Raw genomic sequence first — 14,582 nt, 5'->3', positions numbered from 1 at the left:
TTATTTGCTTGTGTGAAAGATGGAAAATATGAGCAGGATGATAAGCTTAGATGGTGCTAACTATAATCTATGGAAGGGCACGATGGAGGATTTGCTCTTTGTTAAAGAATTCCATGTTCCAGTCTTCGAGGAGCAGAAACCTGAGAAGAAGACGGATGAAGAGTGGAAGCTGCAGCATCGCCAAGTGTGTCGGTTGATAAGGCAGTGGGTAGATGATAATATGTTGCATCATATTGAGACTGAAACGGATGCTCGTTCTTTGTGGAAGAAGCTGGAGCAGTTATATGCTATGAAGACTGGAAACAACAAGATGTACATGATCAAGAAGTTGATTGAGCTGAGGTATCAGGAGGGGACTCCGATGACGGATCACTTGAATGCATTTCAGAGATTGCTCAACAAGTTGTCTGATATGAGCATCAAGTTTGATGATGAGATTCACGGTCTGTGGCTTCTCGGTACTTTACCGGACTCTTGGGAGGTTTTCAGGATGTCTCTTTGTAACTCCGCGTCGGAAGGTGTTATTTCGATGGATTCAGTGAAGAACAGTGTTCTTAATGAGGAAGCAAGAAGGCAGTCGAATGCTAGCAGTTCGCGTTCAGATGTCTTTGTTACTGAGTCAAGGGGGAGAAGTACAAGTAGAGATCCCAAGAGAGACAAGAACAGGAGCATGAGCAAGTCTAATAGATTTACAAATATGGAGTGCTATTTCTGTCATAAGACAGGGCACATGAAGAAGGATTGCTGGAAGTTGAAAAACAAGCAGCAAGGATATCAAGAAGAAAAGGTGGATCGGGTGACTGTTACCGAAGATCAGTTTCTCATTCTTCTTGAGAGTGATGCCATTAATGTCGCATGCCAGAAAACCAGTTGGGTGATTGACAGTGGAGCTACTACTCATGCTACATCACAGCGGGATTTGTTTTCTACCTATACTACGGGTAATTATGGTTCTGTGAAGTTGGGAAATGATGCGATGGCTCAGGTTGTTGGTATTGGTGATATTTGCTTGGAGACTAGTCTTGGGACTAGGTTGGTCCTTAAGGATGTTAAGCATGTTCCTGATATTAGGATGAATCTGATATCGACGGGAAGACTTGATGATGAGGGTTATTTCAGTTTGCACGGTGGTGGTAAATGGAAGTTCTCTCGCGGTTCTTTGATTGTGGCTCGAGGGGAGAAGTCTTCATCTTTCTATTGGATGCAGGCTAAGGTCTCCAAAGATGTTGTTAATGCGGTGGAGAATGATAATGCCATGGAGCTATGGCATAAGAGACTCGGTCACATGAGTGAGAAAGGAATGGTTGTGTTGTCTAAGAATGAGGTGATTCCAGGAATCTCTGGTTTGCACCTACAGAAGTGTTCGCATTGCTTTGCGGGAAAACAACATAGGGTATCTTTCAAGTCTTCCGCACCTTCTAGGAAACCCGAGGTATTGGATTTGGTACACTCAGATGTGTGTAGTCCAATGAAGACAAGATCTCTTGGCGGCGCATCATATTTTGTGACTTTCATTGATGATCATTCAAGGAAGTCGTGGGTATTTCCTATGAGGACGAAGGATCAGGTGCTGGGATATTTCAAGCACTTTGTGGCATTGGTAGAGAGACAAACGGGGAAGAAGCTGAAGTGTATCCGCAGTGATAATGGTGGAGAGTATCTTGGACCATTTGATGCTTATTGCAAAGAGCATGGAATAAGGCATCAGTTCACGCCACCTCATACTCCACAGTTGAATGGGTTGGCTGAAAGGATGAATCGGACGATTGTCGAGAGGATGAGATGTTTGATCTCACAGTCAGGCTTATCGATGACTTTCTGGGCAGAAGCTTTGAACACGGTGGTTCATGTACTGAATTTGTCACCGAGTGCTCCATTGGATGGTGATATTCCAGAGAGGGTTTGGACTGGTAAGGATGTTTCTTACAGTCACTTGAGGGTCTTTGGGTGTAAGGCATTTGTTCATATTCCCAAGGTTGATAGATCGAAGCTTGAGATGAAGTCGCGGCAGTGTGTGTTCATCGGTTATGGTCATGATGAGTTCGGGTTATGATCCCGTTGAGAGGAAGCTCATAAGGAGCAGAGATGTTGTGTTCATGGAAGATAAAACGATAAAGGACATTGACACGTCCAAAAATCCAACTCAGGTATTTGAGGGTTTGATCGATACAGAAGCTACTCCTTCTACATCGGTTCACGGTGAGGTTGAGGTTGAGGTTCAGGATAATGCACCCAGTGCAGATGCTCCCGCACATGAAGATGGTAGTGGTGATCATGGTGACGATCATGGTGAGACAAATTTAGTTTGTCGCTTGAAGAAAAGCCTTTATGGATTAAAGCAAGCACCAAGGCAGTGGTACATGAAGTTCAAGTCTGTTATGGGGGAGCATGGTTATGGAGAGACTGATTCAGACCATTGTGTATTTGTGAAGGTGTTTGGAGATGATGATTTTATCATCTTGTTGCTGTATGTTGATGATATATTGATTGTGGGCAGGAACATGGACAAAATTAAGGAACTGAAAGAGCAGCTAAGCATGTCCTTTGCCATGAAAGATATGGGTCCAGCGAAACAGATTCTTGGTATGAGAATTGTTCGAGATAGAGGTGAGAAGCTGATTCACTTATCTCAGGAGAAGTACATCAAAACACATTCAGAGGAGGTATCATTGGATACGTGATGTGGTTGCTTCTAAGGAAGTGGAACTTGAGAAAGTTCATACGGATGATAATGGAGCTGATATGATGACGAAGTCATTATCGAGGGGGAAACTTGAAGTATGCCGAGGGATAGCCGGAATGGCTGTTTCCTCCACCTAGTCGGAGGGGGAGTTTGTTGGGTTCCTCCTATATGGAAGTAACCCATTGGGTTTGGTTTGACAACCAAACTTGGTGTTGGGCAATGGTATTAGCACATGAGGTTAATATTGGGCTTTGGGAGTTAATGACCCATAATGTAAGTCTCCTAACCTAATTTGGAGAGTGGTTGGAGACACAACACGAGCAGACAAGATAAGACTCACAATAATAGAGTTTAGAGAGAGAGACAAAAGAGAGAAAGAAGAGAGAAGGAGGAGAAAACTCGTCAGGCTATTTCAAGACTGGTTTTGGAGGATCAAACGGAACTTGATCGGGCTAATATTTTGTGGGAAGCTTCTTCAGTCAGTGGGTTAGAGATTCACCAAAGGGATTTAGATTTCAACGGTTGGATCTTCTGTTGTGTGGGTTTTGGTGAAGCTGGTCGTCACAGTTCTTCAGCTGTGCAGTTTTGAGTGTTTGGTAAATCCGATGGTGAGATCTTATCTTCTTGAGCCGAAACTTGGAAAGGTATTGTTGACTTGTTTATCTTGGATTTGTACGGTTGGATTCGTCTCTGAATGCCGGAATCCTTGTGAGCTGAGGTCGTATGGTTGCTGCCGGTTTTGAAGCTTTGTGTTGCTCTCTTGTTGTTGTTGTTGCTTGTGTTGATGATAGCTCTTTGTAGCTAGACTCTCTGTTCTGTTCAGGATGTTGAACAGGGAGGAAGTGGTTGTACTCATACCATTTATATAGTGGATTTTTGAGTGGACTACGGTCCCGTGGTTTTTCCTTCTCACATCGAGGAGGTTTTCCACGTAAAAATTGTGTGTCTCATTTATGTTTTTCTGCATATCACATCCCGCCATCGTCAAAGTATTTTCTTCACAGGTTCACACAAGGTAAGGAGAACACGACCATTAGTATTTCCGCTGCGCCGTGTGACTTTCCCCAACAATAGGTACTTGCCATTGAATGGAAGAAATTCAGGTTTCTTGGATTAGTGAACATCTCGTAGACTGCTTGAGGAGGCCATCCCACTGTGAAGTCTATGTTTAAATGGCAAAGCCCTTTTTTGTTTTCACCTTCACAAAAAATATGTAAAGACGTTTCAAAATTATTTTTTCCTAAGTTCTAGCATTTCCTATAAAAACAAACAAAATTATATATCCAAGAGTATTGAGATTATGTTTGATTCTTTGCTATTACCTTCACCTTAGCAGGTGCATCGTACCATGGATGCTTGCTATTTTCAGACCTCCAAAGTCTTACTTTCCTCCACAATTCAGCTAGGTCATAGTATTTAGGATAGGTAAGATACACTGACATAGATCTAACATGATCTATTTTCATGATTTCGGCCTACAAAAACAAGCAGAATCGTTATATCATTTACATAATTAACTGTTGAGATTGGACCTTGATTACAATCTCCAACAGAAGAAAAAGAATGAAGAGTAGCTTAGAAGAAGCTACAAAGAAGAAGAAGAAGAAGGAGAAGAAGAAGAAGAAAGCTTGGAGCGCAAGCAAAAAGGAACAAGAAAAAGACCAGCATGGACAACAAGAAGTCAAGGGTTAGTGGGTTGTGTAACTAGAAGTTACACAACAAGAAGAATAAAAGAAACTAGTTAGTTATTAAGCTAACTAAGTTAAGTTGGAGTTGGTAATAGTTGTTAGGAGTGTGAGCAAGTTTGCTTGTAAGCAACATGCCTAGAAATAAGGTGCAAACGGGAGTTGTTGAGTCTAGAGTTGCAAGTAAGGATGAGTGTAGTAGTTAGACTAAAACTACTATAAGTATGTATGTGTGTTGTTGTAAGAAAGCATCCAATTCTAATAAGAAAAAGAGTTGGAGAAAGAAAGATGTAGACAACTAAAGCTTACTCTCTTCTCTCTACAAGAACAACAAATGTAAAGAGAGAGTAAAGAGAGATAGCAAGCTTGTGTGATGATGATACACAAGTAGAAACAGAGAGAGTGAGAAAAGAGATGGTCATGTTAGTGAAGAGGCCAAGCCAAGAAAGAGACAAAATCACAACATTAACGACCAACACAAGTATTTAATACTTATTGCTGATTTGCTATTACCTTCTCTTTAGGGCTTGAAGCAGGATTAAAATACCATGGTCCCTGAATAATACCTATCTGTTTCTGAAACTGAACTAGATTTACCCCTCTCAGGTATCTTGGTCGACGCCTACAACAGCAAACATAATCATGATCTCATCTATTCAAAAACCCATATAGTAGACTTCAAAGGGTCCTTTGATTGGTGGATATGAACTGACCTTAAGGGGTTGTTGAATATTCTGATTGATCCAGCCACCAAATCTGGGGAATATACCCATTTCTATTCCAAAGTTAGTCTTGCAAAGGAGAGGAGTCACTGTGGAAGGACTCTGCCCGCACTGTAACGAGGAGGAAACAGCAATCCATCTCTTCTTCCTCTGTCCTTACGCGAAAAAGGCATGGGAACAAGCTCCGCCCCAATCACTCCAGAATTGGGAGTCCAACGTCGCCCCACCAGGGAATCATCACTTCTTCGAACCTGGTTTGCCTTCCTCCGACGGGAATCACTGTTCCATTGCTCCCATGGATCTTATGGAACCTATGGTATGCGAGAAACCTATTATTATTTGAATCGAGATCAGTTTTTCAGTAGTATCAAACGCGGTGTTGGGAGCGCGCGAATGGGAACTGGCCCAGGGGGATTTAAGAGGGACTGTAGCGTCGACAACAAGAGCGGAACTCCAACTTCCAATACCGTCGGACTGCTCTATTGTCAATTGCGATGCATCATGGTTAAGCGAGTCCTTTTCTGCAGGTTTGGGTTGGTTGATTGAGGAGAAGCAGAGTGGAGTAACTACCGAGTTTCAAGCTCGAGCAGAGTATGTAGCCTCACCTCTGATGGCGGAAGCTTTGGCTCTGAGAGAAGCCTTGACCACAGTGCGGCAGCACAGGTGTTCTAACGTCTGGATTCGATCCGACAATCTTGAGCTCATTAGAGCTATCAACTCGAAGGCATTTCCTATGGAGCTTTTTGGAGTTCTCAAGGATATCGAGTTTCTATCCCAGTTTTTGGATTTCATTTGTTTCACTCATGTATCGAGGTCTTATAATGGTAGAGTGGACTCCTTGGCGAAATCTGCTCATCATCTTGCCTCCCCTGCTTTGTACTAAACCTTTTAGTTTATGAAATCAGTCAGTTGCTCAAAAAAACTTATCTGATGAGGGCAAAAGTAAATGACGATCTAAAGATTGTATATATTATGGTTTGTGGAATGTTAATTAAAGTATCTGCATCTTGATAGAATGGTGTACGTTAAGTTCTTCCTATAACGAAAAAATGAAGTGGGCAGCTAAGTTCTCGTGAATTATATGACGTACAAGCAAAGACCTTCCTGAGGAAAGGAGACCTAAGTGTTCAATACATGGTAGAATGATGCTGCATGTCACGGAATTTTGGTGCCCTAATCGTATAATGAGTTTTGTTTTGAATTTTTGGAATCAAGATTTTGATGACGAAAGAATCATAATTCATACAGAACTAAAAACAGTAAAATCGCATTGTCTGATTTTTTTGTTGTTGTTGCAATGTTGCCTCTAGAGTGGTTTAAGAGAACTTAATGCCATTACATAATCTTTATTTGGAGGATATAATTATTTTAATTAATAATGATTTGTCAAGATATACGAAGCCCCTATGGATACAGATACTTAACAAAGTATCTAAAGCCATTGGAACTACAATGAGATTAACAAAGTATATCATTGCAATAACTGAGAGGATGTTTCTTTTATAAAACGTTTAAATCTTCCTCCGATTGGTTAATCTCCTCCCATTACACCTCCTCGATCTCCATCTCTCCTTAATATCCTCAACTTTTCTCTTATCCAATTCGTTGCTGTTTCTTACTTGATCATCATCACGGCCTCCTCCTCGGATCCTAGCAGCTTCAGCTAGAAGATCTTCAATCATACTCTCTGTGGTTTTAGTGGTGATCCCACGAATATACCAAGAAAGAGGAGGTGGTGTAAGAATAGCAGAAGGCTGAAACATCTGATCCATTTTCACCTTCGACCCGATCCTTCCTCGTCCGTTGGTACAACGATCGTAGTCTTCTTGTGTTTTCGGTTTTAAACGCTCACACAAATGTTCGTCGATAAACAATGGCTCCACCCTCCAACAACCCTCAAACACTTTCATGAACATAGTCTTCTCTTGTTTATAATTGGACTTCCGTCAAAATAAGAAAGATATAAAATCAAATTTGAATTGATGAAGACATACAAATTCTTGTTAGGGATATAAAGGAATATATGTATACCATGAGATGTTTTCGGTTTTCTTGGACAATTAGATGTATAGGGAAAGTTCCAGCCCACCAAAGAAACTTCCAGGCCGCGGCTTGCTTCACCTCCACGGTTTGCATTGGTCCATCCTCCATCAAAACTTTTCTTGATATGCATTCCTGTTTGTAGATTAAAATTAATTGCCTTAAGTATCACTTACACCATTCGAATCATCCAGGACAAGACCATGCAAAGCACCTTAATGTTTTTGAAGTATCGTTTGTTGTCTGGATGAGTGAAAATTTTGTAGACTGACTTAGGAGGCAATCCTACGTTAAATTCTGCGTTCAAATGGCAAAACAAACCATTTTGTGATTTCACCTGAAAAAACATCAAAATTTGAGGAAATTTTGAAAGATTTGAAATATGTCAAATCTAAGTTTCTAGATTTTTCATCTTACCTGCACATTAGGAGGTTGATCTATCCATGAAGGGTTATCTCTCCAAGCTTGTAATTGCTTCTCTAACTTCTCCTCCTCTCTTTCCTCATCATGAGTAGTCTCTATCTCTAACACTGGCTTAATCATGCTTTGTTGCTCTTTGACACTCCTTAATTTCTTGAACTCAGCCTACAACCACAACAGTTAATCTGAATAATTTGGAACATTTAGCTAAGCTTCTTGGGGTTGTTGAGATGAATATATATTAAGTTTGACCTTAAGGGGCTCTTGAATTTTCTTACTAATCCATACAAACACATCATTATTTTCAAACGATTTCTCCTCTGATCTTGAAATTTCAGATCCACCCATTTGTTTCTGTAAAATTATAATCACAAAACAGAGCAAGATGAAATATAACGGATCAGAACAAATAGAAAGTTAACTTGAGGGAAGGTAGTGGAGAAGGTTTGATTAATTTAGATGTAAACAAAAAGTGGTTAGTGATAATATCAAGAATCAGTTGGTGGATGTTGAATGTAACATACGTAAGGGGTACTAAAAATCTGGAGGAAGTTCCATTTTCGTGAGTTCCTTTTTGGACGTTAAAGCATGTGCGGAAAATCGGCTGAACATTGCTTTCCACTCCTGTGACTGACCTGTGTCGCAAGTCGAACCCGTGAAACCCTAATTTTTCTCCTGTACAAAACTACAATCTCGTCGGGTCTACAACACGATAAATTCAAAGGACATTTCAAACTCAATAATTACCTCTCCTTTTTTGAAAATATTTTGATCAAAAAGTTACGTGCAAGCGTAGGAGCCAAAATATGTGTAATTTGTCTCTTTGTTGAATAAGAGACAAAAACCCCTTTTTAACAAGGCTGTTGGAGAGAGACGTGACATCTAAGCATCATGGACTTGTTTAGATCTGCAATAAATGGGCCTGCCGAATCCTTAATAACTGGTCCTTAAATTTTTTTTTTTATCCGATTTAAAAAAACAAAAAAAAATTAAAAACGAACCAATCGCGGGACGCCACGTTTCAGTGGGATCTGCGAATAGTACAGGGACCAAACCAAAATATCTCTTAGTTAGGGATTTTCTCCCTCGGTTCTGGTGTTTTTGTGGGCCTCCTCCTCTTAAGGACCAAACCCTGCATGTTGCCCAATGTTGCCCTAATAAGTAAGAGCTGGTTGTTGACCAAAAAAAAAGAAGAGTTTAGAGCTGGTTATGATTAGTGATTATAACTTAATAGTAATAAATAAAACAGGTGAGTTTGTATTTATATCTTTTTTTTTTTACAACTAAGAAAAACATCTATAAAAGTACTGAGATTTTGTTGGGTGGTATAGTATCATAGAATGTAAGATTACAAATCATATTTTCTATGCATGTACATAGACAAGACAAGTCAAAACAAAAATGAAAGATAAAAAACATTTCTTCTTCCTCTTTGTTTCAAAGTTAGACTTTGTAATTTCTATATTGGTTTGCAGTAAATTGAGCGGTATTATTTTTTATACAAACAGGGGATATCATCTTGGAAACTTGTAACGAACCATGTATTGGTTTTGTAACTGTGCAGTAAATGAATGAATCAACCAAAGCGGATTACCTGACCAGAATGTTTTCTAAAGAAAAAAAAATGAATGCTAACAATTTCCCTTCAAGTCAATCGTGGCTTTATGGATACCTGTTCTTCTTCAAGCGGCTTATCAGTACTTCTAGCTGCAACCATTTTCGGAACATTCCTAAATGGTGATGAACTGATTATGATTAATATAACTAGACGACGGTAGGTAAGCTATCTTTACATGTCACATACCTTAGCGTCTGCTTTTTTCTGTTTCTCAATATCCTTTTTAAGATTCTCCACACTGTAGCAACTGAACCAATCAATCATTTTTTCAGATAAGGAAAGAATAAAAACGTGCAACTTCAAAGATGGTTGTCTCATGGGAATAGTGGTTGACTCATGGGAATACTAAAACCGCATAGTCATTTAGGTTTATTGTATTAAGCTCATGGAGTTATTTCATTAATCATTACTTGTGCTTCAAGAAATGAACCTCGGACGATAGATCTGTATCCGTTGCTATTGCATGACAAACCAAAAATCAGAATCAAAGAAACTCGTAAAACATAGAAGATGCAAAAAGAATCTGCTTAAGAGAACAGCAAACTTACCAGCAGCTAGAACATAGAGTTGAATCAATCCGAATAATGTTTTCTGCCAAGCACATAAAAACAGTCTACAACACCCAGATGATGAATGATCCAAACAACAAAAGCAAATATTATACCCTTTGGATTGCATTGAGGAGGAGCAGATCCCGTAACGAGAGGATTAGACCAGCATTGATAGAATTCAACTCATCCAGAGTAGTAGCTTCGTCTTTCAGATTAACCTGAAGAAACAATATACAACTTCAGAGTCATTGCAATTAAGGATCATTACGAAGCTTTTATTGTATCTAATCATTAGATTAGACTATGGGAAGGTTAGTTTTGTTCAAGTGGCTACGCACGGCGTAAATCTCTTATGTACTTAATGATTCGAATTAACAAACTGAAGTTAGATTAAATACTCACATAAACTAAAATTACATATTTACAGATATTAGTTTTCATTATTCGAGATTCATGTCCATCTATAATCTTTCTTATTATGTTTTCTGAATAAAAGTGACCAGAAAATTACTTATCATAAGAGTTACTCGGAAATTCTAACATACCAATTGCATAACTTATCACGTGAAGCACGATTCCTCTACAAAAAAAGTTAAAACTGTAAAACTGAAATAACTAAATGTTGAGACTTAAAACACTTGCTCGCTTGTTAAATAACTATTAATTATATGAATTTGTCTACACCACTGACCAATGTAATACATAATAAGCTGGAGATCGTGGGTGTAATATATGAGGCGGTTAAAATAATTATTTTCTTTCTTTTGGTTTACGTTCTGAGACTGATTTGTTTCAACTGTTTCTTTTTTTCGAAACTATTTGTTTTTTTTTAGTAATTGTTGTTTTTGAAAAATAAAATATTATCTATGAGTCAAAATATTATTGGGCAAGTGACTTGTGCTTTAGTGTAAAATAGATTTGGATAAGAGGAAAATTCGTTCTCAAGGAACTAGCCATTTTGCCTAATTCATGTAGAAAATCACTGTACGATTCGTTAATCGTACGAGCTTAATCAGATCATAATAAACCTATACTAATAATAGACAAGACGAGATGATGATCGCACGAGCTAATCCAATTTCCAAGAAACGGAACTGAAGTTCCGTTCCTAAATGCTTGAATCCAGTTAAAAGGAGTGAGTCTGGAGACATTAGTGATGTTCGTTTGATTGCCGCAGCCTTATGCGGTTGCGGCTGCGGCTGCGGCTGAGGCTGAGTCTGCGGCTGCGGCTGCATCTGGCCGCAGCTTATTGTTCATTTCGAAGACGCAGGATATTGACGCAGCCGCAACCGCAGCTTGTTGTTTGTTTCGAAGACGCGAGACATTTACGCGGCCGCAGCCGCATAAATTAGATTTTAGTTATGTTCATTTGGTTGCCGCAGACGCAATTTTTATTTAGTTTATATTTTAATTTTATAAATTTTATGAATTTGTAAAATTATATTTTAAATAAATAAAATGTAGTTTAAATTTGTAAAATTGTATTTTAAATAAATAAAATGTAGATTTAAATTTGTAATATTTACATTCATCAAAATATTATATTTAATTAGTAATAAATTTAACAATATTTTTTATCATAAACAAAAGCTAAATAATACATCAAGGTTTAAATAAATAAAATAAATATTTCAAATATCACATAAAACCGATAATCAAAGGTATAAACAAAAAAAAAAATAAGTCATTAACTAAAACATTTAATACGGTAAACGACCTCTACCATATTCATATGTGATGTTCTTACGCAAAGCTTCCATCGCTCTATCACCGGTCGGCTCATATACAATATGTCCACCACCACCATCACCACCACCACCACCACCACCACCACCATCATCATCATCATCATCATCATCACCTTCTTCTCCTTCTTCCCAAAATCCTCCATTTTGCTTTTCATACTCCAAATGTCCTCTCAATCACCGATCGCAATCCTGAATGCTTTCGGTTGAACAACTCTCGTGCACTAACTGGTGGTCCTCCTCTAGCAAACTGACCAAGATGATATTGCATACTACGATGCGGACCAAGATACCCCGCCCTGGTCGGATATCCCGAGTCAACTAGATAATACTTTCCAGGAGGAGGATGTGGGAAAGAAGCCTCATTCCTCGCACAATGAGTCAATACATTTGTATCATGTGCTCTACCAGGTACACCGAGATATGCGTATATGAACTTCATGTCGAAGTTACATATAGCAAGAACATTCATTATAGGATCTTGCTTTCTACCTTTATATGCTTCTGCATTTTGACTTGGAGGGCGAACCGGCACATGAGTTCCATCAAGTGCTCCAACACAATCTATGAAATGAGGCCAATACCGATCATCATTCCTCAAAACATGACTTACTCTTCCAAACTCGCCTTCTTGTGGTCTTAGTGTATCCACTGCAAAGTTGAGAAGAGCACTCAAGACATCATCAAGCTTCATTTGTACCGTATCCAATGATCTTTGATACCTTGCAGCAATATCCCGCTTAGTCTTATCTTGACCAACAGTCTCGAGAAACATCGCAACAGATTCCTCAAGGTAGACATGGTGAGTCTCTTTCAATCCATATCGCTCAGCTAGCATCTTGCAAAAAGCTTCAAAAGTCCTTTGATTCATTCGAAGAATGTCATAACATTGCTGATCAAATTCATACATAAGTTGTTGAACATATCGTCATCCTGCTCCTCGATCTGTCCTATGATTCAATCTCTCTTAATAGGCACATCAAACAGACCAAGTTCATCATCATAATCACCATCCTCATCTTCCAATATCCATCTTTCAAGCATCTACAAAACCATATTGAATAAAACATCATCAATATGTCATATATATCAAGACCAATCTGGTCGTTTGCAACAAGTCATATATACCAAGACAGCCTTTCAAGCAATACATGTACCAAAACAAGGTCATACTCAACACACGACATGAGTTCACGTCCTGTAAAACATGTATTTACATGTACCAAAACAGACCAATCACAAAGACCAATCACACAGACCAATCTGTGTTTATCTAAGTTAAACCAAAAATTCCTTCTCAAAGCGATGAGCCAAAAATACTCATTAATTCTTTAATCACAGAGAACCAAGGAAGCTCATACCAAAAATGACCTGAGACATCTCATATGAGTAAGGTTCCTAACAACTAATAGGATTCATATACAACAGAAACATAGATAAAGTTCTCAACAGAAACACAAGTTCATATAAAGGCAGTTTCTTATTAACACAAGACAAAAGGCAGTTTCATACAAAGATTAGACCAAAAGCAAAAGTTCCATACTAGTTCTAAGTTCCATACTAGCCCTAAGTTCCATAATAGTCCTAAGCTCCATACTAGTTCCAGCTCTCTCGCCATTAAGACCAAACTCACAAACTACTCAATCATCACGTTTCATCTTGGTCCTAAGCTCTAGAAACTTAATCTTAGCTTCATCTGTCTTCATTGTTACAAAAGCCCTTCTGCTCCCTTCACTGTCTATAAGATGTTCTATTGCTGCTTCATATAATGGAGATCACTCTCTCACTCCAGGCAATGTGTACAGTATCTCTAACACATTTTCTACACTCGAGGCTTCTTGACGCTCCAACATCCTTTCCGCTATCATATTTTTCACCATAAGAGCTTCAGTATGTTAGTCACAAGCTTCTACAACCATATCCTTATCTTTACGCTTTCTTTTTCCTCTTGAACTTCCGGAATGAGTCTGAGCGGCTGGCTGAGTTTGGCGTTGGGTTTGTGTCTGAGCTTGTGGCTGAGTTTCTGTCTCTGCTGCTGCTTGAGTCTCTGCTGCTGGCTGAGAATCGGCTTCATCACCATCATCTCCACCCACTCTATAATTCAAACTTGCTTCTCCATGTTGAGCGCTCCATCCTTCTGCTCCAGTTACTACTACAACCCAAAATTCCTCTTCAAACATATCCATATTAAATTCTTCTTTCCATATGGATCTTCTAATCCCACGACACTCCTATATAACAAAAAATAAAGAGTTAATCACTGAAAACGCAAACGTCAATGAATCATTCTACAATACTTAGTGAATCATTCAAACTCAAATTCTAAAAGGACATAAAGCAAAACGTTTCAGACATGGTTGCCTCTGTTATGTGTCATATAAACGACCAGGAACAAGCAACATGATAGCACTCTACAATACTCAGTGAATCATTCAAACTCAAATTCTACCAGCAAAATCACAAAAGGATTCCAGAAACTAACTAACTAACTAGTCATCATTTTCTAAGTGAGCAAAGCAAACATGAAGCATTTTATAGAAAAATACACAGAAGAGATAAGCAAAACAAACATTTTCGCGTTCACTCCACCAATCATCTGACATATCGATCCTTCCCGGATTATCAAACCAAGCTGTGTCCTATTCTTAGTTAACTTCCTAAACTTGGTGTATTTCTTCCTACATGTGTCGCATTTGTTCTTGAAAGTCTGCCAAGAATCATATCCTTTCTTAAACATGTCTTCAAACGCCTCCATGATGTTATCCTTCCCTACTTTATTCATAGACGTACTGATCCTATTTCCCTTTCTTCTCTCTTCGGCATAAAGTTGGAAAAAGTATCTAGTCTCCTCAGGAGGCCAGTTCTAAAGCCAAGAAAAGGAACATAGAACAAATATGACTCAAACTCATAGACAAAGATAAGTATACAAAGACAGTTCCTGCTAAAACAACTAACTAAAACTCACAGACAAGGATCAAGACACAAAACAAGTAACATTGGTAACAAGCAACATAGATCCAACAATTTCCATACATCACTCAAGTTCAACAGCACTCAAGTTCATATATCAAAAATGCAAACAAGAGAGGCTCTGAGCTTACATCTTTTGTCATAGAGA

General features: G+C 38.7%; 3 protein-coding genes across 4 annotated transcripts; 1 reads left to right on the top strand and 2 right to left on the bottom strand.

Moving 5' to 3' along the window:
* Positions 1 to 5,483: 5,483 nt before the first annotated feature.
* Positions 5,484 to 5,973, top strand: LOC106302807. Its single transcript, XM_013739233.1, has 2 exons — positions 5,484 to 5,574; positions 5,618 to 5,973. Exons 1-2 carry the CDS (start codon positions 5,484 to 5,486, stop codon positions 5,971 to 5,973), a joined length of 447 nt encoding a protein of 148 aa, XP_013594687.1.
* A 552-nt stretch (positions 5,974 to 6,525) lies between these two features.
* Positions 6,526 to 8,361, bottom strand: LOC106306982. Of its 2 annotated transcripts, none has more exons than XM_013743796.1 (7): positions 8,298 to 8,361; positions 8,075 to 8,235; positions 7,803 to 7,904; positions 7,548 to 7,715; positions 7,345 to 7,467; positions 7,122 to 7,265; positions 6,526 to 7,030 (listed from the first exon to the last, which is right to left on the bottom strand). In XM_013743796.1, exons 3-7 carry the CDS (start codon positions 7,896 to 7,898, stop codon positions 6,602 to 6,604), a joined length of 960 nt encoding a protein of 319 aa, XP_013599250.1. In that variant the 5' UTR covers positions 7,899 to 7,904; positions 8,075 to 8,235; positions 8,298 to 8,361; the 3' UTR covers positions 6,526 to 6,601. The 2 variants fall into 2 exon arrangements, with proteins under 2 accessions (XP_013599250.1, XP_013599249.1); XM_013743795.1 differs by having other exon boundaries at positions 8,075 to 8,225.
* A 3,257-nt stretch (positions 8,362 to 11,618) lies between these two features.
* Positions 11,619 to 12,651, bottom strand: LOC106302806. Its single transcript, XM_013739232.1, has 3 exons — positions 12,622 to 12,651; positions 12,443 to 12,508; positions 11,619 to 12,356 (listed from the first exon to the last, which is right to left on the bottom strand). Exons 1-3 carry the CDS (start codon positions 12,649 to 12,651, stop codon positions 11,619 to 11,621), a joined length of 834 nt encoding a protein of 277 aa, XP_013594686.1.
* Between the last annotated feature and the right edge of the window lie 1,931 nt (positions 12,652 to 14,582).

This window comes from Brassica oleracea, chromosome C7 (genome assembly GCF_000695525.1).
Source record: "Brassica oleracea var. oleracea cultivar TO1000 chromosome C7, BOL, whole genome shotgun sequence".
Taxonomy (NCBI): Eukaryota; Viridiplantae; Streptophyta; class Magnoliopsida; order Brassicales; family Brassicaceae; genus Brassica; species Brassica oleracea.
Note: the sequence above shows the minus strand (reverse complement) of the source record. Positions and strands in the feature narration are given on the sequence as shown.

What these genes read in the sequence shown, in the direction of transcription:
- LOC106302807 (XM_013739233.1), top strand. Translation starts at nt 5,484, where the DNA reads ATGGGAACTGGCCCAGGGGGATTTAAGAGGGACTGTAGCGTCGACAAC. An exon ending in TACCGTCGGACTGCTCTATT is followed by an intron (nt 5,575 to 5,617) that starts GTCAATTGCGAT and finishes CCTTTTCTGCAG; the next exon opens with GTTTGGGTTGGTTGATTGAG.
- LOC106306982 (XM_013743796.1), bottom strand. Translation starts at nt 7,898, where the DNA reads ATGGGTGGATCTGAAATTTCAAGATCAGAGGAGAAATCGTTTGAAAAT. An exon ending in ATCAACCTCCTAATGTGCAG is followed by an intron (nt 7,468 to 7,547) that starts GTAAGATGAAAA and finishes ATGTTTTTTCAG; the next exon opens with GTGAAATCACAAAATGGTTT. An exon ending in AAAACCGAAAACATCTCATG is followed by an intron (nt 7,031 to 7,121) that starts GTATACATATAT and finishes TTTTGACGGAAG; the next exon opens with TCCAATTATAAACAAGAGAA.
- LOC106302806 (XM_013739232.1), bottom strand. Translation starts at nt 12,651, where the DNA reads ATGTCGTGTGTTGAGTATGACCTTGTTTTG. An exon ending in TTGAGTATGACCTTGTTTTG is followed by an intron (nt 12,509 to 12,621) that starts GTACATGTATTG and finishes ATGGTTTTGTAG; the next exon opens with ATGCTTGAAAGATGGATATT. An exon ending in ATGAACTTGGTCTGTTTGAT is followed by an intron (nt 12,357 to 12,442) that starts GTGCCTATTAAG and finishes GAATTTGATCAG; the next exon opens with CAATGTTATGACATTCTTCG.